The sequence below is a fragment of the Rhipicephalus microplus genome, chromosome X (assembly GCF_043290135.1).
Source record: "Rhipicephalus microplus isolate Deutch F79 chromosome X, USDA_Rmic, whole genome shotgun sequence".
Classification (NCBI taxonomy): Eukaryota; Metazoa; Arthropoda; class Arachnida; order Ixodida; family Ixodidae; genus Rhipicephalus; species Rhipicephalus microplus.
In genome coordinates this window covers 466,260,725-466,286,182 of record NC_134710.1, presented here as the reverse complement: position 1 = coordinate 466,286,182, position 25,458 = coordinate 466,260,725, and the positions used below count along the sequence as shown (strand labels likewise).

Sequence of the window (25,458 nt, the reverse complement as noted above, 5' to 3'; positions counted from 1 at the left end):
GAGTGTCAGGATGATTATTGTAAAAAGGAACTCAATGAGTGCATAAAGAAAAAGACAGTTTTCTTGGGAGTAGCATTAAAGGAAGCTGAAGCAGTTCTTTAAGAAAGTCACTTTGAAGCGTAGTTTCATCCGTGTTTATTTAAAAAAAACCAATGTAAGAGTTCGCACAAGTGAACGCATACAGCGTTTTTTGGAAGCAAAAAAGAAACAGGGGCTTTTAAAGATGCTCACCGAACAGAGTGACATCATCCTCGGTATGCTGCGATATCTGTGACAGTAGCGCTGCTAAAGCGTATAGCCACAGGTCAAAGATAACCTTAGTACTAAACCCTCTTTGACATGGTATATTACAAAGATCCTGCTGTAACAACTGCGGGAAAAATTATGACATTGTCGACAATACAGTACTACCTCGCTAACCAAGAGGATTTATTGTATTCTAAAACATATTCCCTTTTGAGTATAGGTGGGATGTCAACCGCGCACTTCTATGTACGTTGCTTCAGAGATCCGTGGCGAAGCAATGGGTTTACCCCAGGAATACACCGGCGAACGGGAATGCCCACTTGCGAGTGCCACTACCAGATACCTACGTGAAGTACTAGGGGCGCCTTCATTTTTCCGTGACCATCTATTGAGCACCTCGCCCCATAGCGGTTGCGGTACTCGCTTGCTAATCTGAAGGTGGCGGGCCCGATCATGGCTGTCGCCTTTCGATGGAGACGAAATACCACACTCTAAAAAAATATCGAGTAAAAAGGGTGTCTTTTTGTCCCACAACAATAATCGTCATCAGGCTTGCGTGCGCTTCCTTTCTTGAAAACTCGGTGCTGGCCACTTTCCTATCGAGAATGCAATGTAACCGTGATAATGGGCATGTTGTTCGTGACCGGAATGTACCGGGCGCGGGGCGATAGCGCAAGGATGGAACGCAATATAGATGACGATTATTGTTGTGGGACAAAAAGACACCCTTTTTACTCGCTCTTTTTTTAGAGTGCATGTGCAACACCAAAGTATGCAACTCATAAAAGCTTCACTTCAACCCACAAAAAAAATTACCCCCCCCCCCCCCCCCAAAGATCAAGAAGCAGGTATATGTAAGAATGACCTATATGTGCTGTGCATTGCCAGGAATGTGGCCGTTAACCTCAGTTTAGTGCAACTAGCGTCATTGCGAGACTTCGTGACCAGACAGTCAGGCCAATAATAGAAATGATAATAAATGTTGCGGTGTTACCGCCCCCCAAACCACAATATTACCATAAGAGGAACAGTTGTGGAGAGCACCGGAAGTATCGGCCACTTTTTTTTTTTTTTTTTGACAGGCTCCAAAATTTAAGTTCACTGCGCCTCTAGCATTTTGCCTCAAAGTAAATACAGCCCCCGTGGCCGGCGATCAAACTCGCAACCTGCGGGTCAGCAGTCAAGCACTACAACCACTAAACCATAACCGGGGCTCAAAAACTAAGGTGTCTTGCAGCAGCTTCCCATCTACAGCTTTGTAGCACAAACAATGCCGTAACAAAATGAGTAAATGTTTTCTTCTGTTCTTGTTTTTTATGTGTGGGGTTGTTTCTTGTGTACACGCATGCATTTTTCCTAACTTTTTAATTTTTTTATTCTTGGCTGTTCTCTGCATGTGTACCCGGATAAAATTGCAGTTCATAGTTCGGTGCCTGCGTTCGCACGTTTCTTAGAGAGTTTGATTTGTTTCGCGGTGACGGTTCATATCTATCAATCCATATCAATTCGCAAATCATCAGTGTCAGTTAACATTTCTTTGCATTCAAGGTTCGTTTTGAGACGGGGCTTAATGCAGGCTTTCAAATGTGCTGTTCTGCATACGTCTGGAGCATGCGTAAATTGCGCCCCTGAAACAAAAGACCGGAGAATGTGGGGTCATCGCATTCCACGTGGCCTTGCCTTAGACTGCATAAAGTAATTCCTTCGCAATATGCAGGTTTCCCCCGGCGCCGTACCCACGAAAGAGCGTAATCACTCACACCTAAACAAATAGCGTTGCAAGACGCTCTTTACCACATGTTGTCATTCATTGCTACAGTATGTATTCCTGCATACTCATTTGCGATAGTAGTCAGGGTAGCCCGCATTAACATGTTGCGAAATTTCGCACTCGCTGCGTGCTTTAATAGAAGGTTCTGTAGAAGCAGTCGTCAAATCTTCACGGTGCTTGGTCACAACATGGCCACCATTCTCCACGTAACCCTCCTAGCCACAGTACTGTTGTGGGCAGTCGTTCTGTCCCTGCCACTGTTACTGCTGGTGGCTACCAACGCATTTTTATTCGCACTCGCACTTTCCTGTGGATATTGGCTCCTGTGGCATACACGCAGGGCCCTATTCAACGCACTGGTCAATCCGAAAGGAAAGAGTGTCCTCATAACCGGTAAGATTACTCCGTATCTCGGAAGCATTTGCATGAGCCATTTTGTAAATAACCTACTTTGGTTCCATTTGCTGAGTGTTATAATGGAGTTAGTATACTAACTTCATTATTACGCTCCTATAGGAAAGAGAGATCAGAATACGCATGCGCAGAATGCTCTACTATCTTTATAGTACTTTTACTATCTTATACCTCTACTATCTTTATAGTTGACAAACATGGCGGTCCTCGGTCCTCTCGTTCCCGGGTTCGACGTACGTGCGACCCTTGTATAGTTCCTATATTCTAGGCACTATACGGCGGGTAACACGTCCAAACAAGTAACATGGTTCCAGCCGCGCAGACCCACGCCACATTTGTGCATCTAAAATTTTTAATCCTGACAACAAAGCTTTCTTCTTATACTTCAATGGGTTAAAAAATTAAGTAAATATATATCCTACATAAATACGCAAAGCGTATAATACATTGATTTGAAAAAGAAAGAGAGAAACCTGAAGTTTTGAGCGCTCAAAATTTAAAACGGCCATTGAGAGTACACAGTGAATGCAACTTAGAACAAACATAGTATGTACAACAGTGGTAATAACCACCACGAAAGATTCACATGTTGTGAATTAGAAATATACAATAGTTGATGCAGATTTATAGACGCGAGATTTTATTGCAACCACTGATATGGCCCTTATACCAAACTATCAAACTAAATAGATACCAAATACAAATTATACGCAATGGGATAATATATATATATATATATATATATATATATATATTATATATATATATATATATATATATATATATATATATATATATATATATATATATATATATATATATTTATATTAGAGTACCTCACCTCAGCTGCTTATGCTTAGGACGTGGACGTTTCGGACTTTATTTGGTTGTATTAGGGAGTTTTAATGTCCATTGGGTCCTTTACACGGCAGAAGCGGACGTGTGTGTACACGCATAGGCTTGCGCATGGGGGGGGGGGGGGGAGAGGTCCCCTCTTTAGTTATCTAGAAGATGGGGGGAGGGGGGGGGGTCCTAAGGTGCTGGACACATAGACATAGTAAGGTAGAAGGGGCGCTCCTACAAAACTTCGCTGCAGCCCCGTAGCCGGGGGAGGGCAGGGCTCGGGCCCGTTTCCAAAATTTTGAAGGTTTTGTGTGGGTTTTACCGAAAATAAATATAAAAATGAGTCTTATTCAAGGCCTTCAGCAAGTCCCTCTTCCCAAAAAGTATTTCTGCCTACGGAACCCTTACACCCCCCCCCCCCCCCCAGCCCCCGATGGGGAACCCTGCGCGCGTCTCTATGCGCACGTACGCAAGCAGTAATGATTACTAACTTGGCAGGTAGTACCATTTACTACCACATACATATACTGCCTATGTTATACTACTGAGGTAGTGAAATGACCACAATATGTAGCAACGGGGTAATAGAGGTAGTAACGGGTCCAGTTACTACCTTTTTACTACAGTTTCTAAGAGCGCATGCGTTGAGTGTGGAACACTTTCTTTTTTGCCAAAGTGCGTCGTGTGGCACGTGGTCAATGCATGATTGATTGATTGATATGTCGGGTTTAACGTCCCAAAACCACCATATGATTATAAGAGACGCGTGGTCAATGCACGAGGCGGCAGCTGAGCGATAAACCCTCGTGAGCTAACCTTAGGCATTAGGTGTACGTTGGAATGTATTCGCGTCTAATGTTCATGATTACACCTCTCAAAATTGAAACTTTTGGCCTTGGAACTGGTCATTTTATTAGGCTACGACTTATCGAGAAAGAAAAACGAACTTTTGTCTGCTGTTTTAAAGGCGACGCATTTCTAAGCGAACTTCGGTGACTTTGAACGTATCTATCTATCTATCTATCTATCTATCTATCTATCTATCTATCTATCTATCTATCTATCTATCTATCTATCTATCTATCTATCTATCTATCTATCTATCTATCTATCTATCTATCTATCTATCTATCTATCTATCTATCTATCTATCTATCTATCTATCTATCTATCTATCTATCTATCTATCTATCTATCTATCTATCTATCTATCTATCTATCTATCTATCTATCTATCTATCTATCTATCTATCTAGCCGCCTACGACTTTTAGCTCTACAGGCCGTTTCGATAATGGTATCAATACCAAACTTGGTATGACATAACATGACCATATGAAGAACATATTTTACTAGTCATAACATGAAAATCATGACATGTATACCATGAATGTCATGACTTACATTTCAGGGTCCTGCAGCTCTTGCGGTAGTTTCGTTCACGTGGCATGTTGCCAAACTAGTATGGTATGACATTATTGCATGGCAAACACAAGCAACAGACCCTGACATAAAAATCATAATATGCGTGTCATGTAGCAACGTGAATACATGCCGCGCTCATGATGCGCTCGCGGCCGTTCCGCTAGCGTCACATATACCAAATTTGGCATTACAGTGTGTGAATTGATGACAAAGGTATATGACTGGTGCAAACATGATAACCACGAGATGCGTGCATTGTAACAACTTGACTACATGCCATGCTCATGATGCGCTGGCGGCCGTCTTGCTAGCTTCACCTATACCAAATTTGGTATTACAGGGCATGAATTGATTGATTGATATGTGGGGTTTAACGTCCCAAAACCACCATATGATTATGAGAGACGCTGTAGTGGAGGGCTCCGGAAATTTCGACCACCTGGGGTTCTTTAACGTGCACCCAAATCTGAGCACACGGGCCTACAACTACAGGGCATGAATTGATGACGAAGGTATGATACTAGTGCAAACATGATAATCACGAGATGCGTGTCATGTAACGACATGACTACATGCTACGTTCATGATGTGCTCGCGGCCGTTTCGCTAGTTTTACATTTGCCAAATTTGGTATTACGTGACGTCAACGGATGACGAAGGTATGTCACTGGTGCAAATATGATAATTATGATATGCGTGTCATGTGAGAACATGACTACATGCCACAGTCAAGGTGCCAATACAATTGGACGTGACGCGGTGCGCGTGCTCGCCGGCGTTCATTTCGTCGCGTCACACCGGCGTTGCCACGCCAGGCGCCGGTCCTGCCATATAGTCGCCGGCGCGCGCCGCGTGGCGTTGTTTTCCCGCATGTGCGTTTCAGCGCGTCCGGCGTGCCTCCGTCACGAAAAGAGGGAGACGCAGAGTTGTAGGGATAACGCATCGGCGCGAAATGCAGCATGTCGCATTTCGCGCCGCTTGCCGTCGGGCCGCGCCGATGGACGCTGGTCGCGCTGGTCGCACCTGGCGTCAGACTATAAAGTGCTCGCGTTTTGCTGACGTAGCGTCGCTGTGCCCGGCGTGCGCGTGCGTCAACGCTACATTGCAGTATTTTGGGCCCTTCATGATGCGCTCGCGGCCATTCTGCTAGCTCCACATATACCAAATTTAGTGTTACGTGACGTCAGTGGATGACAAAATATAGGACTGGTGCAAACATGATAATCCTGACACGCGTGTCATGTAAGAACATGACAACATACCACGCTAATAGCGTGCTCGCGGCCGTTTCGCTAGTTTTACATATACTCAATTTGGTGTCACGTGAGGTGAATAGATGAAGTTAAACGACACATCCAAACTTGATAATCATGATACAGAAGTCACGTACGAAATCATTTACCTCCACTACGTAACGTTCTGCTGGTTTTAAAGTGACATATCAACATTTCTCATTGATGCTTCGCATATCATCGATTCCCACTGTACGTGGGATCTGCCATTTTTTATACAGTGGTCATTCAGCACGCCAATCTTCTATTGTGGATGGTGCGCCACACCGTGTGTTTTTTTAATAACGCCGTTCACGTATTCAAGTCTACGTGTGTTCTTTCGGTGACAGGCTGCGACACTGGATTCGGACATCTCTTGACTAAGCGGCTGGCATCGGATGGCTTCCGCGTCTACGCTGGCTGCCTCAGTTCCAAGAGCGACGGAGCCATGACACTCACGCTTGTCCCAAACGTATGTGTCTTACACCTGGACGTAACGAAAGAGGACGACATCGAGAAAGCATATGCCGTCATCGCCAAAGACAACAGTAATACAGGTGAGTGACAATTTACAAGGCAACTGCGGCAATCTTGTATTGGGCAGCTAAGCTACACGATTTAGAGGAACAAATCTGGATTGTAAGGAGCTTATACGCGTCGATTTATTCATTCATGAACGGCACTTCGAGTGCTATCCTCTTGAGAACCGGCTAGCAATCCCAGCATGCGCCCACTACCAGAGGGTGTGGAATCCCAAATGATTGCGTCCGCATTCGTTCGATGCTCGAACGAATGGTGCGAACGAATGGTGCGAACGAATGGTGCGAATCATGGCGTTCGATGCCTTCGTTCGATGCTCGACCGCGTAATCAAACGCGTTATTCGAAGGTCGTAGGTTCGATTCCTGCTTACGGCAAGTTACTTTTTCACACACTTTTTTTTCTTCCCATTTACATTACATCGGTTCTATTAACTTCTCCAATACATTCCTTGGCATTATTGTCTGTTAGATCTCATTAATATTGTGTCAAAACACGGAAAAACGAGCCCTTAGGTATACACTTTTTTCCTATATATATATGTGTGTGTGTGTGTGTGTGTGTGTGTGTGTGTGTGTGTGTGTGTGTGTGTGTGTGTGTGTGTGTGTGTGTGTGTGTGTGTGTGTGTGAAAATTCAAGAAAAAAATCCAGAAAAACGATTCCGGTGCACGGAAACGAACTTGGGTCCTCTGATTCGTAAGCACCAGGCATTCACACTGAGCCCCCAAGGATCACGTCCTTCAATATTCAAACGGCAAGCTATCTATATCTACCACTTACCGCTGCTGACGGGCATCTCGGAAGGGGGGGATTATCTTGATTCCGGCATTATCAGCAAGATGGTGCAATGAGCGTGCGTAGCAACATCGTCACGACGCGGCAATACTCTCTGATCTCCCACGAGTACTTTGCCCCGCAAAGAGCAGGGGATCGACGCTCCTCGAGCGTCCTTATCTCGCGATAGGAAGGATTGTACGTCTTGGCTGGCGTTCGGCGTTTACCGGAATGATTCTGTTTTAGTTACCTAGCACACAAAAGTCGCTGCAACCGTTCCACTATCTACATTTGCAAAAAGAGTGCGCTTTTCAGACACAGCGAAGTAACAACTGAGACGATTGTTCGCACTTATCTGTACCTGAGATTACTTTTGATTGATATGTGGGGTTTAACGTCCCAAAACTACCATTTGATGAGAGACGCCGTGGTGGAGGGCTCCGGAAATTTCGACCACCTGGGGTTCTTTAACGTGCACCCAAATCTGAGCACACGGGCCTACAACATTTCCGCCTCCATCGGAAATGCAGCCGCCACAGCCGGGATTCGATCCCGCGACCTGCGGGTCAGCAGCCGAGTACCTTAGCCACTATACCACCGCGGCGGGGCCTGAGGTTACGTTTCATGCGTCATTTGTGCGTAAAAAACGCGGGGCACGTTTCGATGTGGTGGTCATTTTGCGCGTGACTTTCTAATTTGTTGCTATCACGTTCATTGTTTCGCCTCTGCGGCAAGACTGTGACTTTTTTGAAAGCGCCATGGCTCTCAGGACCAAAGTATTGAAGAAACACTCCCATGATCACCAGTACAACCACATTCATTGTGGCATTATGAGCATTGTTATGAAATGCCACCCATTGCGTATGTGTGTAGTCTGCCTGTGAATTCTACGCTATTTTGCTCACCGTAGAATGGCTTACCTTGTGACATATATGATGTTGAAGGTAGAGTTCCTTCAATAACTTGTGGTTATATTTACATCTTTTTTTTGGAACAGTGTTATGAGTCTTATGACATGCGGTAAGATATCTACTCAGTAAAATTGATTGATTGAAGAAGTTTTGTTTATTGATTGATTGATTCAGCTAAGTTTAGGCAATTACACCTGAAAATTTAATGCATGAAGCGGGAATGCTGTAGGTCCATGTGCTAAGATTTGGGTGCATGTCAAAGAACCCCAGGTGGTTAGCATTTCAGGAGCCCTCCACTACGGCGTCTCTCTAATCATAAGGTGGTTTTGAGACGTTAAACTCCACATATAATCAACATTTAATGCATAATACCACTTGTAAGCTTGAGCTGCGTTCGGTTTGCATAATATTCATATCTAGGGTAGGCTGGTGAAGCATTGAACCACAGTTTTTCTTCCCCGGCAAAATAGAGATTGGGCGAGCTCCTATTAGCGAATCATGGTGGACAAGAAGACGAAGCTGAATGGGACAGCGACACGCGCCAGCTGTACTGCTTACACCTGCGCTACTGCCGCACGTTTCGCATCCAATCCCACGCGGTGGGTTGAGCCACTCTTCCAAAAACCAACCAACCAAGCAACACACGTACATCCTGCTTAAATAAATACAAAAGAGCACTAATGTTTCTGAAAAAATGGTGAACGAACTTGCCTAAACAGAGGTATTGTTTCTGCTACATATAAAAACTACGTCACCGATTATGCTGCAATCAGTGGCTCGTTAATGACTTTCTTAATTATAAATCTACCACAGATAGCTTCAAAAAATTGACTGCTGAATAAACGACATTGCCGTAAGAAAAATGCCAGCGTTCATTATTATCTTCCCCTAATTGGCCTTAAAAAGGAGCAAGAACATAAAGCACGGCTTCGATATTATATTTACCCCACGTTACATTCAATTCAATTACAGCCAATATGGTTACTCTGATAATTTGAGCATTTCCATCTAACCATGCATGCCGCTGAAACCAGTCAGCAACAAGTGCGTTCTTCAAAAAAATGATGCATGATTAAGCTAGATAATGATGGACGCTATTACTTATTTGTATAGCAACGTAATTGATTGATTGATTTGTGGGGTTTAACGTCCCAAAACCACTATATGATTATGAGAGAAGCCATAGTGGAGGGCTCCGGAAATTTTGACCACCTAAGGTTCTTTAACGTACACCCAAGTCTGAGTACACGGGCCTACAACATTTCCGCCTCCATAGGAAATGCAGCCGCCACAGCCGGGATTTGATCCCGTGACCTGCGGGTCAGCAGCCGAGTACCTTAGCCACTAGACCACCGTGGCGGGGCTTGTATAGCAACGTAACAAAGCTCTAGGAAACTGGGAAACGATTTAAACTTTACACTCCAACAAAAAAGTACGTGAAGATGCGTAAAGCGACGTTTCAGAACCGACTTTGTTTCTTCCTCGAAGGGTACTGGAGCTACGTTGCAGCGGCATCTTCAAAGCACTCGTAGGGTGGTTAACGCCCCTTCTCTCTCTCTTTCTCTCTATCAATATATCTCCTGTTATGCCACGGAGCGTAGCCCATGTGTATACAACGGGGGAAGGCTTCCGAGAGAACGGTTGATGTTTTAGGCTGTTCGATGTACATATCGAAACTCGAGTAGTAACCTTCTCTGCCAGTTACCCCCGAATGCAGAGATGTTACTTGACTAGTACTTGACTCGTTCTTGACTCAAGACAGTCTTGCCGGTCGCCATAAATCGTTCTCGAACTTCCGGATGACTTGAAGGCGACTTGGCTCGGTCGAAGTCAGGACAAGTTTCAAGTCAGCTGCGGGGCTTGCTTGAAAGCGACTTGACGCGTTATTGCAACATGGCCACCTCTCGAATGGACGTCGCGTGAAAGGTGGCCGCTTTTGAGTTAGCTTGCCTCGCCATAAGCGTAGCATTTTTTGAGGCGCACTGCCTGCCGAAGATTCTTGGAACCGCTTTACGTGACCAAGGAAATCCGATGGAGTTGTACGACGAGCAACAATTCCACGCTAGGTACAGATTCATGAAGAACGCCGTGGGGCAGCTTCTCGTTATGTGGCCGCTCCGTGAAAGTGGGGACAACTGAAGACAGCCCGTGCATCCAGTGTTACAGCTACTGATGGCTCTCAGGTTTTACAGCGCTGGCACATTCCAACCAGTCACCGGAAATTTCGTCCGCATTCCGTAGTCGACAGTGTGCCGTGCAGTCGGAAAAGTTACGCTACTCATCGCAAAGCACCTGTACGCGATGCTGGTGCGCTTTCTGCACCCGGCGGACTGTTACGAAGTGGCCGAGTTCCCTTGCGTTACAGGTGGTGTCGACTACACACACGTGCGTATTAATAGCCCCGGTGTCGACAACGCCGAAGTGTTCCGTAACCGCAAAGGCTATTTCTGTTTTTCTATAACACGACGACATTTTCCGTCTCTTTCGGTAAAAAAAAAAAAAATTACTCGATGCTGTGTCCGAGTGCCTCGTCTATTCTTTCGTCCCGTCTAGGGCGCTGTTTCTCGCTCAGAAAGGCATCGCTTGTAGCACAACGCTACGTAAAATTACACACACATAAAAAAGAGGTGCCCCTATCACGGGTTTTTTTATCCGCGTCACCATCATGCAGCGATACATTGCTGCACCCCGCGAGACAGAATTCTGCTGAGGGTAATGTCCTGACCCCCACTTTTTCTCTTGTTTACCAAGCTCAACAAAAGGATACGAATCAAATTTGTTCCCAGAACTTGTTTTTTTTTTTCATAATAACTGCGACCTAGCCCATAACAGGCATGCACACTGGCTAACACAAAAACAAATACCGTCAAAATCGCGTCACCTCGTGAGCCAAGTCAGCACAAATACATGCCATGGCGTTCGATTGAGAAAAAAAAAAAACGACGAAAGAACCCAACGCGATGCTTGTTTCGCCTCCAAACAAGCAACCGTGGAGAAACGCACCGCATTTGGGTGGCCACTAAAACCAGCGGGCAACGAACGCTTTACAGAAGCAACACTGCGCATCGCTGTGGTGGCAGGCACCACGTGCCGCTCGTTAGCCGTAAAATGGCAAGAATATGCTTGTGGCCCTTCGTTTTTATAGTTATAATTACCCTCGTTAGCAGGCGAGCAGCGTGTTTCTGCTTTGAAGCTCGTTCTTGACTTGACCAAGCAAGACAGCCTGAGCATCTATGAAACGCGAAGGCTGACTTGGGCGTTTTGAAGTCCGCTGCTTGCTTCGCGCCGACTTGCTCAAGTTAAGTTCAAGTCGCGAGCCAAGTAACATCTCTGCATTCGGGGGTTAGTCTCGTTTTCAAGGATGGTCGTTGCGTCGAAATTTATCTGGTGGTCAAACGTCTCGAAGTGCTTGGCGACAGCGCTGCGCTCTTCGCATAGCTTCCGGACGTCGTTGGCGTGTTGTTTGAGTCGTTACGATAGGTTTTTTGTCTTGCCAGTATACGAAGAACGGCACTCGGTGCACGGGATTTGGTAAATGACACCGGCGGTCCTGTCCATTGTTGGCTGCTTTTTTTCGTCGGGGGAGGAGGTGGCCCAGCGTACATGAAGACACGTGCGCGATGCGAACCCCTTCTTTTTTGAAGACCCGTGCCAACATCTTGTTGTTTCCTTCGATGTATGCGACTGGTACGCATTTCGGAGGGCTGCCAGTTAATGCTGATTGGGGTTTTGTATCCTCCGTTGCTCTGCGCGGCGGGTGGCGCCTCGCATGAAGTTTTTTGGGTATCCGTTTTTTCTGAGGTCCGCAATTACGCGATCACCTGCTTTCTTTCACTCCGTGTCATAGGAGCATATATATGTTCTTGCCTCTCTGGAGTAACGTGCTCACAACCGAGGCCTTGTGGCAGGCGGGATGACAATAATCATATTGATGGTAGTGGCCGGTGTGGGGTGGCCTCCTGTGAACGGAGAACTCCAAGCCGTGGCGCTTGGAGTTCTCTATTGCGCTTGGAGAACTCCAAGCCGTTGCGCCACCTGGACGTCCAGAAAGGGCAGTCTGTGGTCGCTTTCACACTCAGCCGTGAATTGTATGGTTGGGTGGACGGAATGTAGATGCTGTCTGAAGTTCTCCATTTCAGATGTCTTCATGACGCAAAAGCAATCGTCCAATAACGAAGAAAAAGTTTGTGTCGCGGCGAGAAGGAGCTGAGTACTTTCTCTTCTATAAACTCCATGTTTAAGTTTGCCATCATGACGGAGATGGAATCTCCCATCGCAGTTCCAATGTTCTGCCTGAAAAGTGTTTCTTTGTAGCAGAAGCATGTACTAGCCAGGTAGAATTCAAGTAGACAGCAGAGCTTGCCAACAGCCAAAGGAGTCCTTTCACTCAGGCATGCGTCACCCTCAAGTGCAGCACGGGCAGAGGACACAGCTAAGGGCTCTGGCACGCTGGTGAACAATGAATCGACGTAGAACAAGACCACGCATTCGTGATCGTCGATGTTCATCTCTGACGCTAGCTGCACGAAGTGGCTGGAGTCACGGACATGCGTTTGTGTCTTCCGGGTTAGGGGGGCGAAGATGTGGTGTAGAAAATTTGAAAGGGCTCGGCATGGAGAAGAAGTGAGTCTACAATCGGTCGGAGGACACGTCAGGCTTGTGAATTTTTTGTAGTCCATAGAAATTCGGTGCGGATTCATTACCCACTTAAATCGTTTCCCAGTTTACATACCCAACCAGACAGACGCCTGTGGAATATTTACATTTACATAGAAAAAAATTGGCAGATCCCACGTACAGTGGGTATCGAAGATATGCGAAGCACAAATGAGGAAGGTTGATATGCCACTTTAAAATCAGTGCAACGTTCTGAGGCAGACGTAAATTATGCCGTACATGAGTTCCATGTCATGTTTGTCATGTTTGGACGTGTCATTTACCTTCGTCGTATATTGACGTCATGTGATACCAAATTTGGTAAATGTGGAGCGAGTGACACAGCCACAAGCACCCTATGAGCGTAGCATGTAGTCATGTTTTACATAACTCCCATATCATGATTATCTTCCCTCGACGTGTCATTTACCATCATACTCTATTGACGTCATGTGATAGCAAATTTGCTATATGTGGAGCTAGCGAAACAGCCGCGAGCGCCCTATGAGCATAGCATGTGGTCATGTTTTACATGACGCGCACGACTTGATTAACATATTTGGATTTGTCATTCACCTTTGTCATCTATTCACGTCACGTGATACCAAATTTGGTATATGTGGAGCTAACAAAACGGCCGCGAGCATGCTATGAGTGTAGCTAGTAGTCATATTTACATGACACCCGTATCGTGATTATCATGTTTGGACGTGTAGTTTACCTTCCTCCTCTATTCACGTCATGGGATGCCAATTTGATATACATGTAGCTATCAAGACAGCCCCTAAATTCTGAGAGCTTAGCATGTGTAACATGACACGCATATCATGATTATCATCTTTAAACGTGTCATTTACCTTCGTTGTCTATTGACGTCCCGTAATACTAAATTTGGTATATGCGAAGCTAGCAATATGGCCGCGAGCACATGAGCGTGGAATGTAGTAATGTTGTTACATGAAACGCGTCTCATGATTATCATGTTTGCGCCAGTCACATACCTTCATCTTCCATTCACGTCCCGTGATACCAAATTTAGTATAGGCGAACCTAGCGAAACGGCCGCGAGCGCATCATGAGTGTGGCAGGTAGTCATGATGTAGTCCCGCATGTCATGATTTTCACGTTAGGGTCTTCCGCTTGTGCTCGCTATGCAGACATGTCATACTATATTAATTAGTCAACATGTCATGTGTACAAAACCACCGTAAGGGCAGCAACACCATGAAATGTAAATCATGACATTCATGACATACATCTTTTGATTTTCATGTTGTAATTAGCCACTTGGGCTTCTCATAAAGTCATGTTATGCCATACCAATTTTGGTATTGATATCATTACCGAAACAGCCAGGAGAGCTTAAAGTCATAGATAGATAGATAGATAGATAGATAGATAGATAGATAGATAGATAGATAGATAGATAGATAGATAGATAGATAGATGTACGTGGACGTTTGGCAGAGTTGGAGGGAGACGAGGAGGAAGAAGAGGTTAGAAATAAAGAAGATGGCTGACACCCAGGTCTATTGCTGTGTAATATTACCAATTGGCGCAGCCACGTATACTTTCTGTGTGGACATTTAAGATGTGGATGGACTTCCCCTTTGGAGCAAATCAACGCAGTGGCATCCGGATCTTGACCGCAACGCCTCAAGATGAAGAGGGACTAGCACTTCCGGAAGCAGTGAGCACTGACACATTTGTTTCCTATATAAGCACTAAAATGAAGCTCACTCCAGACCATTTACTTGCTAAAAGAACGATGAGGATCAACATGAAACTTCAGGATTATGAGAATTTTGTGCTGACTCCAGTAAGAAACGACGCGAAGCCTGCTACCACTGCTTCGCCTGAGAGTTCCGTCGAGCTGATCAACAAGTTTGTTGAACTGCACCAAGAACAGAATAGGCAGCAAAATGATTTAATGCACTTGCTTGTAAACGTGACCGAAAGACTAAGCAGACTGAGTCGCGAACACATGAAGCCAGACATGTTTGATGGAGAGCATAGTAGTCCCGAGTCCTGGCTCACGTCTTACGAGTATGCATGCAATGAAAACTACTAGCACAACAACGAAGATAAAGTCAAAAACATGCGACTATTCCTATCGGGCATAGCAAAGAGTTGGTACGAATGGCGTCTCAACGCTCACAGCAACAAACAATGGATAGAGTGGAAAGCAAGCTTTCTGAGCTCCTTCAGCGAGAACAAGGTGTTGCTATGGGACAAAGCAATCACGTTCAAATACAGGTCTGGATCTGCACTCAGCTATTTTTATGAGAAAAGGCGCTTGCTACAGCTGGCGGACTCATCTTTGCCTGAGACGTCTGTGGTTCCACTTATCATTCATGGTTCAAGTCCGGACCTCCAGAAGCAAATACAAATAGGACCCAAGACGGTGGAAGAACTTCTGCAGGGAATGCGAAACGTCTACCTCCAGGACCTAGGAACCCAGCGTCAACCCATGACACCTGCTGCGAGGAATACCGGGGCCACACGAGCTGAGGAACGACGACCGCTTGCAAGCTGGAGACCTACCGCAACACCCGTATCCTTTTTGACCACCCAGGGAGGCTCAGACCATGGCGAAGAGCTAGATCACGTAACAAAAAACTAAATAGAGAGGGTCTCGGCTTCCACCCGACGACATCAAGAGAAGCTGTTTATTTGTCTCATGCAAGTTTATTGTACATATCTGTTTTTGTGGATGGAAAGGAACGGAGTGCGTTAGTTGATAGTGGAGCAAGCGTCATGGTTATTAACGCAAATATTGTTGAGAGGGCGAAAGTAAAAGAGGGAAGACCAGTAGAAGTACACGGATACGATGGAAGACGAGATGTTCACGATAAATGGACTTGTATAACCGTATCGTGTCTCGGCAACACTGTCACTGCGCAAGCACTGGTACTCGACGGAGTTCCGTATGAACTACTGCTTTCACGTCCAGTCATCAGTGCACTTCACCTCAATATCTACCGGACAGGCGAAATTACCACAGAAGAAAAGCGCCGCGCTATCAACGCTGCAGTTTTGCCTTCAAGGACTCCGCGGAAACCATCGTCAGGTAAAGATGTTAAGACGCTTTACCCGGAATTGCTGTGCCTGAAAGGATATCCTACAGCAACTACGAAGTTTGAGGTTTCATTCCAGCTCAGTGATACGACGGTGGTGAGAAAAAAGCCCTATAATATGTCACGAGAGAAGAAAGTGTGGCTTCAGAACGAGATTCAAAAGATGTTGGATGCGCAGATTATCCGTCCATCCACGTCTACGTTCGCTTCACCCATCCACCATTGCACCAAAGGAAGATGGAAGTCTTCGACTCTGCACGGACTACAGACAAATTAATAAGCAGACTGAGCTTTTTTCGTTTCCTATGCCACGTATAGACTGTATCATAGATGACACAGGTGGCTGCAGAGTTTTCTCGCGCATTGACCTATGTAAAGAATTTTGGCAAGTTCCGATTTATGAAAAGTGCAAGAAATATTCTGCCTTCATCACGCCCTTTGACATCTATGAGTATAACCGACATCCGTTTGGATGGAAGAACTCACCCGCTTGGTTCCAGAAAATGATGAACGACGTCTTGCGACCGTTTATCGGGAAGTTTTGTAACGTCTACATAGACGATATAATAGTATACTCCCGCAACGAGGAAGAGCACTCAAACCATCTGGCTAGTGTACTTCAAGCACTTTGTGAAGCCGAGCTCTAAATTAATGACAAGAAGAGTGAGTTTTTCCAAAGTAAAGTGGTGTTTCTTGGAAGAGTATTGCACGGCCAAACCAAGACAACAAAACAGGAATCAGTCGAACGAATCGCAAAAATGCAGAAGCCATGTGACTTGCACTCTTTGCGAGTATTTCTGGGTCTTGCAGGGCATTTAGGGTCATTCATTAGAAATTATGCGACCAAAACCAAATGCCTCACTGAAATGACTAAGAAGAATGTGCCATTTCAGTGGACAGCAGAGTGTGAATCTGTTTATCACAGCCTTGTGACCATTATTTCATCGGATCTGGTCCTGACTCTTCCAGACTTCAAGTTGCCCTTTGAACTGAACACCGATGTTTATTATTATGGCACAGGCGCAGTGCTTTACCAGAGAGATACCGACTCTCCACGGAGCCGTCAAAAGAGGGTCGTCGGGTACTATTCGTACACCTTTTCGAAAACTCAGCTGAACTACACGACTACAGAGAAGGAAGCCTTGGCAGTCTTAATGGCCGTACGCTATTTTAGACCTTACCTAGATGGTAGGAGCTTCTAGCTCTTTACGGACCACCAAGCCTTAACGTGTATCCTTAACCTCGCCGAGCCTCGAGGAAAAATTGCTAGGTGGGTGAGTGAACCCCAGCAGTTTACTTTCATGGTCCACCGCAGGCCTGGAGAACACCTTAAGGACGTAGATGCGCTTTCAAGACTTGCGGTAATTCCTGATCATAAAAATGTCAACGCAACATTGTTGCGGGAGGGAACCGAAGAACTTAAGTTCCATAACGGAAAGTTCACAGTCCTAGAAACAATGGTGCCTCAAATTTTGGAGCTCTATCACGACTCCCCGCACTCAGGTGGACATGACGGCTTTTGGAGGACATATCACAAGATTCTTCAGCGTTTCCAGTGGAAACTTATGAAACAGGTTGTTCAACGGTATGCTCAGTCTTGTCATCAATGTCAAGTTCACAAAGCCAAGTACCTCCAGAGAACAGACGAGATGGTTTTGCCTCAACATTCCGACGTACCATTTGAAGTCATCCATCTGGATTTCGCAGAGCCCAAGAAGAAAACTGCAGGAGTAAGAAGAACGCAGTCTTTCCTAGTGGCAATAGACCAGCGCACAAGAATAGTGGCTGCATGGCCGGGAAGAGAAGACGTAAATAGTGTGATCGCTCTTTTGAGTCGAGAGATGTTCAAGAATACGGAAATAGTAATATCAGACAATGGGCCAGCGTTTCTCAGTCAGCGTTTGCAAGATTGGGCGAAGGAACGAGGAGTTGTATTGCGACGCTGCGCTCCGTACCATCCTGCAGGAAATGGAATGGCTGAAAGGATCATTCGGGATTTGAAGCAGTTCATTTCAATGTATCCAAGTTTTCAGGGTGGTTGGAAGTGCTGCTTGGAGGCAGCTGTTGCTCATCACAATTGGTCGCACACTGTGAGCATCAGCTGTAGCCCATATTTTTCAGCTTTCGGAAAGGTACCAGTGCTTCCTGCTGATCAAGAACTTTGCATTGCAGACCGCCTGCAATTGTGCGAAAAACGAAAAACTTCGGAAGCCTACCAGCGATTCCGGGAAAGTATGAAGAGGAACTTTGACCGTCGCCACAACACGCGGATACCTCAGATACAACTGAGCGATCTGATGCTTGTCAGAAAAGGCCTTCCCGGCACAAAGCAGGTGTACATGGAACCTTATCGCGTGGTGCAGATCGCAGTGCAACATGGCGTTCTCAAAAGGGTCGGTTACACCAACGATGATGGTGTGCTGGAGTTTGCGACCATTGGAAACGTTTTCATGTTTCACCACAGGAGGGATGAGTCTTTAAAGAGGGGGAGTGTACGTGGACATTTGGCAGGGTTGGAGGGAGACGAGGAGGAAGAAGAGGTTAGAAATAAAGAAGATGGCTGACACCCCAGCCTAGTACTGTGTACCATTACAATAGATATATAGATAGATAGATAGATAGATAGAAATAGAACAACAAAACACTGACCACTGACAGCTGTACGCTGTTGCGCTTAAGATATAAAGCGCGCTCTTCTGGTTCAATAGCATACACTGACACCAACTATAGCTATTACGAAGCCGCCAGCCGTGGTTCTCCTCCCTTTTCAATCGCTGTTCAAAGCTGGTCACATAACGCGAGAAGGAGTCATTACATATGAAATGATCCTCACTTCCATGTTGCTTTTGCGCAAAATGCTCGACAGCCCTTCGACGGCCGTACTCTATGAGGGGGCCAACAACGAGATGCGCCTGTTGTGTGCGTGCAACAACCAAGAAAGGCACATGTTACATTTCATGTATTCTTAATACCTATGCTACGAGTCCCGCCGTGGTAGTATTGTGGCTAAGGTATTCGGCTGCTGACCTGCATGTGGTGGAATCAAATCCCGGCTGTGGCGGCTACATTTTAAATGGAGGCGTAAATGTTGTGGGCCCGTCTGCTCAGATTTGGGTGTACCTTAAAGAACCCCAGGTGGTCAAAATTTTCGGAGCCCTTCACTAAGGCGTCTCTCATAAGTATGTGGTGGTTTTGGAACGTTAACCCCACTTATCACAACACAGATGCTACGACGTTTGAAAACATTGATAATTGTTCCATCAGTGTTTGTGAGCCCCGGCATATTGCAATTCAATAAAAGGGTACTTCATGCTAATAAGTTCTGGCAACACACACAATGTTTTTAAAGACTTCCGTCTCTACACGAAGCATAACTATTGTTCCCAGTGTACTGAAATAGCCACGACTACTTTTTTTTAATTAGGCTTAATTAATTTTTATGTTTTGAACTCAACAAATGCCCATGTAATAATTAAAACGGAAATTATGCATATGCAGGCATGTTCAAATGACACCTAACTGCACTATTACTAACAATGTACTAATTGTGTGCTCGCTTTTTTTAGGGGCTAGTATAAATGTCCATGACACAAGATTTATTTTACATCGTGCTTTGCAGTATTTGAACCACAGTGTGCATACATATATATGCGCGGCTCAGTAAAATCTGGCTAAAAAATGGCCAAAGAGATGCCGGGCTCATCGGCCTCTTCTTCAAAGGTGTCTTTTCGGCCTACTGATGTTTACTAGCGCCCTCTGTCGTTGCTTCTGAAGGCGCTGCACACGCGATAGTGAGCGTCCGCGCTGATGTGGCCACGTTTGGTGGCGTCATGAGCAAATGACGAAGCCTCTAGTTTTGTTAGAACAAAAGTTGCCGCTCTCTCCTGCAGCTCTGTGGGCAGTGGTGTCCAATGCCGGAGTGACGACTGTCGGCCCACTGGAGTGGCACAGTATGGCGAAGATTCGATCTTTGTTCGACGTAAATGTTATCGGAGCCACTGCCGTGGTCCTGAAGTTCCTTCCACTGCTTAAAAAGTCGCAAGGACGGATTGTCATCGTTTCCAGCATGTTCGGTGAGCAACCAATACTTTGTAATTCTAATACCCTAGCCTCTTTGTACGTAACACCCTGAAGCAAGTACAAGCGTAACACTCTTTAATTATACCATGGTTACGGGATGTCAAACTTAAACAATTATTGTTATGCACTTCGTAAAGTTGTATACTGCGATGCAGGCACGGTTTTATTGCGCACTGCCGCCGTCCACATGGTTTTTCTTTGTCGTTTTTATGTATAATCAATGGGCGTTCTAGTGCAAGCGGACGGCAGTAAAGCACGGTTTTTTTGTTTGTTTGCTTCAGTCGAGCACCTATAACATGACCGAGTCTATGAAGAATATATATATATATATATATATATATATATATATATATATATATATATATATATATATATATATATATATATATATATATATATATATATATATATATATTTGTGTGTGTGTGTGTGTGTGTGTTTCAAGGTTTTTATTGTGTCAGTATCACTGTACCAATATTATTCGCCATGCATTCAGTATTTAGGCGATGATAGAACTAAAGCCCCCTCTTTTTACATATTCTGGCGTTGGCGTCATTGTCGCTGATTCCGAGCGAAAAATCCGCGTTTTCCGAAAGAGAAATATGAAATAGATAAAGAAAGAAAAAAATAAAAAATAATAATAATATCTTACTTTATGGGCAGTGCTGACTGTTGCTGTTTTGCTGATGTTTGCATTATTAGGCATTTTTTCTATTTTCCTCTCTTGTATCTCTCTTTCTCTCAGTCTCTCTCTGTATGTGCGCGTGCGTGGTCTTTATTTCATTTCCCCCTTTTCCTTATCTCTCTATTTCTGTCTCTATCTTCAATTTGTATTTATGTCTGCTTCCCGCCGTATTTCTTTCTTCATGTTTCTTTCTATCTCTTCCTCTTGGTTTCTCTATCTTTCTTTGATCATCTCGCTTTATTCTCTTCTTTATCTTTATCTCTTAAGTGCTCTCTATTTCTATCTTTCTCTACCTTCGTTTCGCTTGTTTTATCGCATTTTTTTCTTTATTTATTGTTCTCTGTCCTTACTCCTTGTCTCACATGTCAGCGATCTGCTATCCCGTGCCGGAGAATTCGGCACTCGTGTTCTGAACTCGGCTACCTAGTCGGCTATCCATCCACGCTTTTTAATATAGGGAGTAAAGCTTGTAAAAGAGTAAAAGAAAGAGAACTCCGGAAGAAGCCTCTTACCTCGAAGCTTGGCAAGTCGGTCGACGGGGAGAACGAAGCGGCGACGGGCCCATGCTTCGTGCAAACTGCGCGATTTTCCTATCTTTCTGCCAGTTCTCTCGCGAGGACAGAAAAGCAAGACCGTGTGCCTTATAGGTTGGAGAAAGTCACGCGGCGGCGTTCGTGCCGTCCCGACAAATGCAAGTGCGCCAAAAAATACCTGCAGCCAACCTTTTGTTTTTCAGCTCTTCCTGCTTTTTAGTTTCGCGATTCCGTGACACGCACTCATTCATAGCCACTGTGCTGTGCTGCACACTGTAATGCTTGTGATGTCTTCCCCGCATATACTGGTGTGATAGGTTGTTATCAAATGTTTGGTATAATGCTTCTTTCTGTGACGAATGCAAGAATTACGCTGTTTTGCGTCTCGTAGATTTGAACTTATGATGTAACTAGTGAATGTAAGCTTCACTTACCCATGATGAACTTGACTTCTATGCAAATGAGATTCCTACAAACATCGAACTGACTGTTAGTTATTTCATTTCATTTATTTACTCTCAAAGCACTGGGCATTACAGAGAGGAGTGGGACAACAAATATAATAAGAAGTAAAACAAAACAGCAGGATTAGAATAAATTATAATGCACTTTCAAAAATAATTGATTTGGACGCATTGGCATCTGTGATTGAAGCGATCGATGCGGGAAGGTGGTTCCAGTCAGTACATGTTCTAGGGATGAAAGAGTTGAAGTGCTGGTTCGTATGGCAGAAGGGAACCCCAACCTTGTATTGATGGTCATTGCGTGCTTATATGTAGGCTGGTGGAAAAAACAGTGAATCAGAGAGGGTTCTGTTAGTGTGATAGATCTTATGAAAGAGACAGAGACGTGAATTTTTGCGTCGTATTGAGAGGTTATGCAAATTTATTTGAGCATTTATTAATGTGACACTTGCAGTTCGAGAGTAATGGAACAATATGAAACGTGCTGAGTGATTCTGAATTGATTCAATGTTGTCTATGAGCATGTGAATATGAGGATCCCAGATAGACGACGAATATTCCAGTTTTGGCCGCACTAATGATTTATACAAGAGAAGCTTTAGGTTAATTGGAGCAAGAGAAAAATTTCGACGTAAATAGCCAAGAGTTCGATTAGCGTTGCATGTTATGTAGCCAACGTGAGCCTGCCATGACAGGTTATTAGAAATGTTAACACCGAGGTACTTGTAAAAAGAAACGCTTTTTAGGGGAGTGTTATTAAGTAGGTACGAAGGGTACGCAACTTTTGAAGGGTTACAAGCTATTCTCATTGATTTGCATTTATTTGTGTTAAGTTTCATTAGCCAATTATTACACCACGAAGAAATATTGTCTAGGTCAGATTGCAGGGTGTCAGTGTCGTTGGAGGTCAAAATTTCACGGTAAATAACACAATCATCAGCAAATAACCTAATGGAGGAGGAAATGTTATGAGGCAAACCATTAATAAATATTAAAAAAAGTAAGGGACCCAAAACAGAGCCTTGGGGCACACCTGAGGTTACGGCAGTAGGAGGAGAGTTACATTCATTAGCAGTCATAAATTGCTCGCGGTTACGTAAGAAGCACTCGATCCATTTTAATATGTGTGGGTCAAGATTTAGTTTACTTAATTTTAAAAGTAGTAATTTGTTACAAACTCTGTCAAATCCTTTAGAAAAGTTGATAAGTACACAATCAATAAAAGTACCACGATCAATAGCTGAGAACAAATCATTAGTAAAGCATAAGAGCTGAGTTTCACTCGAGTAACTTTTTCTAAAACCATGTTGAAAGTCAGTAAAAAAAGAATTATTCTCAAGAAAGTTGACTGAGTTGCAGTAAATGACATGTTCTAATAGCTTACATTGCACACTAGTTAGTGAGATGGGTCTATACTTGTGGGGATCGTTGGTGTTACCTGACGTTTGAAGAGGAACCATCTTCCCACTTTCCAGTCGTTTGGCAAGGTACTCGATTCCAAAGACTGTGAAAAAGTTCTGCACAGTATTAAGGACGAAAACAATGCGGTGTTTTTGAGAAACTTGGCGTTAATTCCGTCATCTCCGGGGGAAGAAGAAGGCTTGAGATTTTCAATTAATTTCCTTATGCCCTCCCAATCAAGGTGTACTGGCTCCATTAGATCGTAGTTGCGAGTAGACAAGTAAGGAACAGTGGTAGGCGCCACGTTTACAAATGATGATGCGAATACACTATTAAGAGCTAGGCAACAATTTTCTCTTGGAAGAAATGATTCGCTCCCTGAAACTAGGTTAATTTGTTTTTTGTTATTTCCACAATTACCTGCCAAAATTTACGAGGATTAGTTACTAACAAAGAAGGTGACGTTTGTTCAAAATATGAGTGCTTGGCAAGTGAGAGTGCGCGTGCGTACTCGTCGGCTACACTACGATAATCATCCCATCTTTTGATGTTGCCCGAGAGCTTTGCACTTCGAAAGATGCGCTTCTTTTTATTAAGTAGCCGCCTTAAAGTAGGCGTGAACCAAGCAGACCGATTGTTATCGGTTATTCTACGGCGTGGTATGAAGCGGTCGGTAAGTTCTTCGATTTTAGCTCTAAAACGTAGCCAGTTTTCGTTTACCGAGTGTTCAGAAAAGCTAGAAAAAAATTCGTGTGAAAATGTCTCCAGTTCAGCATTAATTAACGTGTAGTCAGCTCTCCCGTAATCTCTGATTATTTTTGTAGTTTTACTAATTTTTGACGGCGTGTTAGGTACGAGAAAGTGAATGGCAGAGTGATCGCTGAGACCTGGCACGACTGACAGAAACTGGATGAGATCAGGGTTATTTGTGAACACCAAGTCTAATATGGTAGAACTAGTAAACGTGATACGGGTTGGGGAGTTAACTAACTGGCTAAGGTTAAACTCTAAGCATGTATTAATAAAAGAGGTGGATTCGGAATCACTGGAGCCAGGTAAGGTACAAGGCGAATTCCAGTGGATGTCAGGGAAATTAAAATCGCCTAAAAGAATAATATGCGAGGTGGGAAACCGAACATGAAGCATGTTAAGGGCATCGTACAAATCTGAAGAAAAACCAGCAGGTATATTAGGAGGCCGATAGCACGCACAAACGAGAGTGTCTTTGTTGTGTAAGCGAGATGTGAGATGTCCGACAGAACAACCTTTTACATAACCAAATATTGCATTTTATCAATGTTCTTCTTGCTATCTATATTCAGACTTTGTTCAATCAAACTTATTTCTTCGCATAACCGCTTTCCTAATTGTTCATATTTTGCAACTATTATACATTACCAAGTCTCGGCATTGTTCTTTTGCCGTCTATGACCTGCTTATATAACTAATTACTTGCTTTAGCCTTTTTTTGTCCCTTCCTCAGTTGCTTTTCTGCTGTCTACAGTATTTCACTTGAGTGTACACTTCTGCCAAGCGGATGTTGCGGACAAACATAATCAAGGTCGTGTACTGTGCGATGCCCGTGCACGTTAGAGAACAAGAGCTAGTCAAAATTTCCGGAACACTCTAGTACGGCTTGCTTCGTAATGATATCCTGCTTTTAGCGCTTAAATCACCACATGATATAATTATTTCGTAGAGCATGGTTAGCCCTGTAGGACAATATTTGTGTAAGCTTATGTTCGCTACACTCGATCCGGCTGTGCAGCCGCAAACTGACTCCACCCGACCACGAGTACTCCGCTCATCGAGTGCCAATTCGCAGCAGCAGCGTTGAGACATCCCGCCTAATTTTATACCAGTAGCTCGTAACCGTAAGATACTTCGCCACAACCGAAACATTATTCTTTAGGTTTTGGCGTCCGGAAAGAACAATTTGGTTACGAGGGACACCTTAGTGCAGGGCCACAGAAATCAAAGTACACGGGCATCGAGCATCTTAGCATCCACCGAAAATGTGGCCTCCACGGCTAGGGATTCTATTTCGCAACATTGGGGTCAGCATCATAACCACAAGACCATGCACCGTGGTGGGTACTTAGCACAATCATCGCAGCATAAAAAACGCCAAAATTTATGCGCGAGAATCCGGCGCATGCACTTGTTTCCGTTTCATGGTATACCGTATTACCTGTGTAATTTTCTAACACGTACATCCACCGGTATATACTCCGAGAACACTACCCACAGAGTCCTCTTCATTCAACGCTTATACTAAGAAGATTTTGGTTATTGGTACGCCAACGCTTGGGGCCCCATAACCTGAAAGCTATCCTCCGCTATTTCAAGCACGCAACAAGAGTACATAC

The 25,458-nt window shown here is 44.4% G+C and overlaps 1 protein-coding gene across 1 annotated transcript in view; it reads left to right on the top strand.

The window, feature by feature from the left end:
* Positions 1–2,205: 2,205 nt before the first annotated feature.
* The window catches only part of LOC119161771 (retinol dehydrogenase 7), a 35,969-nt gene continuing 12,716 nt past the window's right edge, over positions 2,206–25,458 (top strand). The window contains exons 1-4 of the mRNA XM_037414286.1: positions 2,206–2,249; positions 2,358–2,410; positions 6,320–6,526; positions 19,817–19,999. Of these exons, the coding sequence (XP_037270183.1) occupies positions 2,206–2,249; positions 2,358–2,410; positions 6,320–6,526; positions 19,817–19,999 (487 nt within the window). The remainder of the gene's footprint in view (positions 2,250–2,357; positions 2,411–6,319; positions 6,527–19,816; positions 20,000–25,458) is intronic.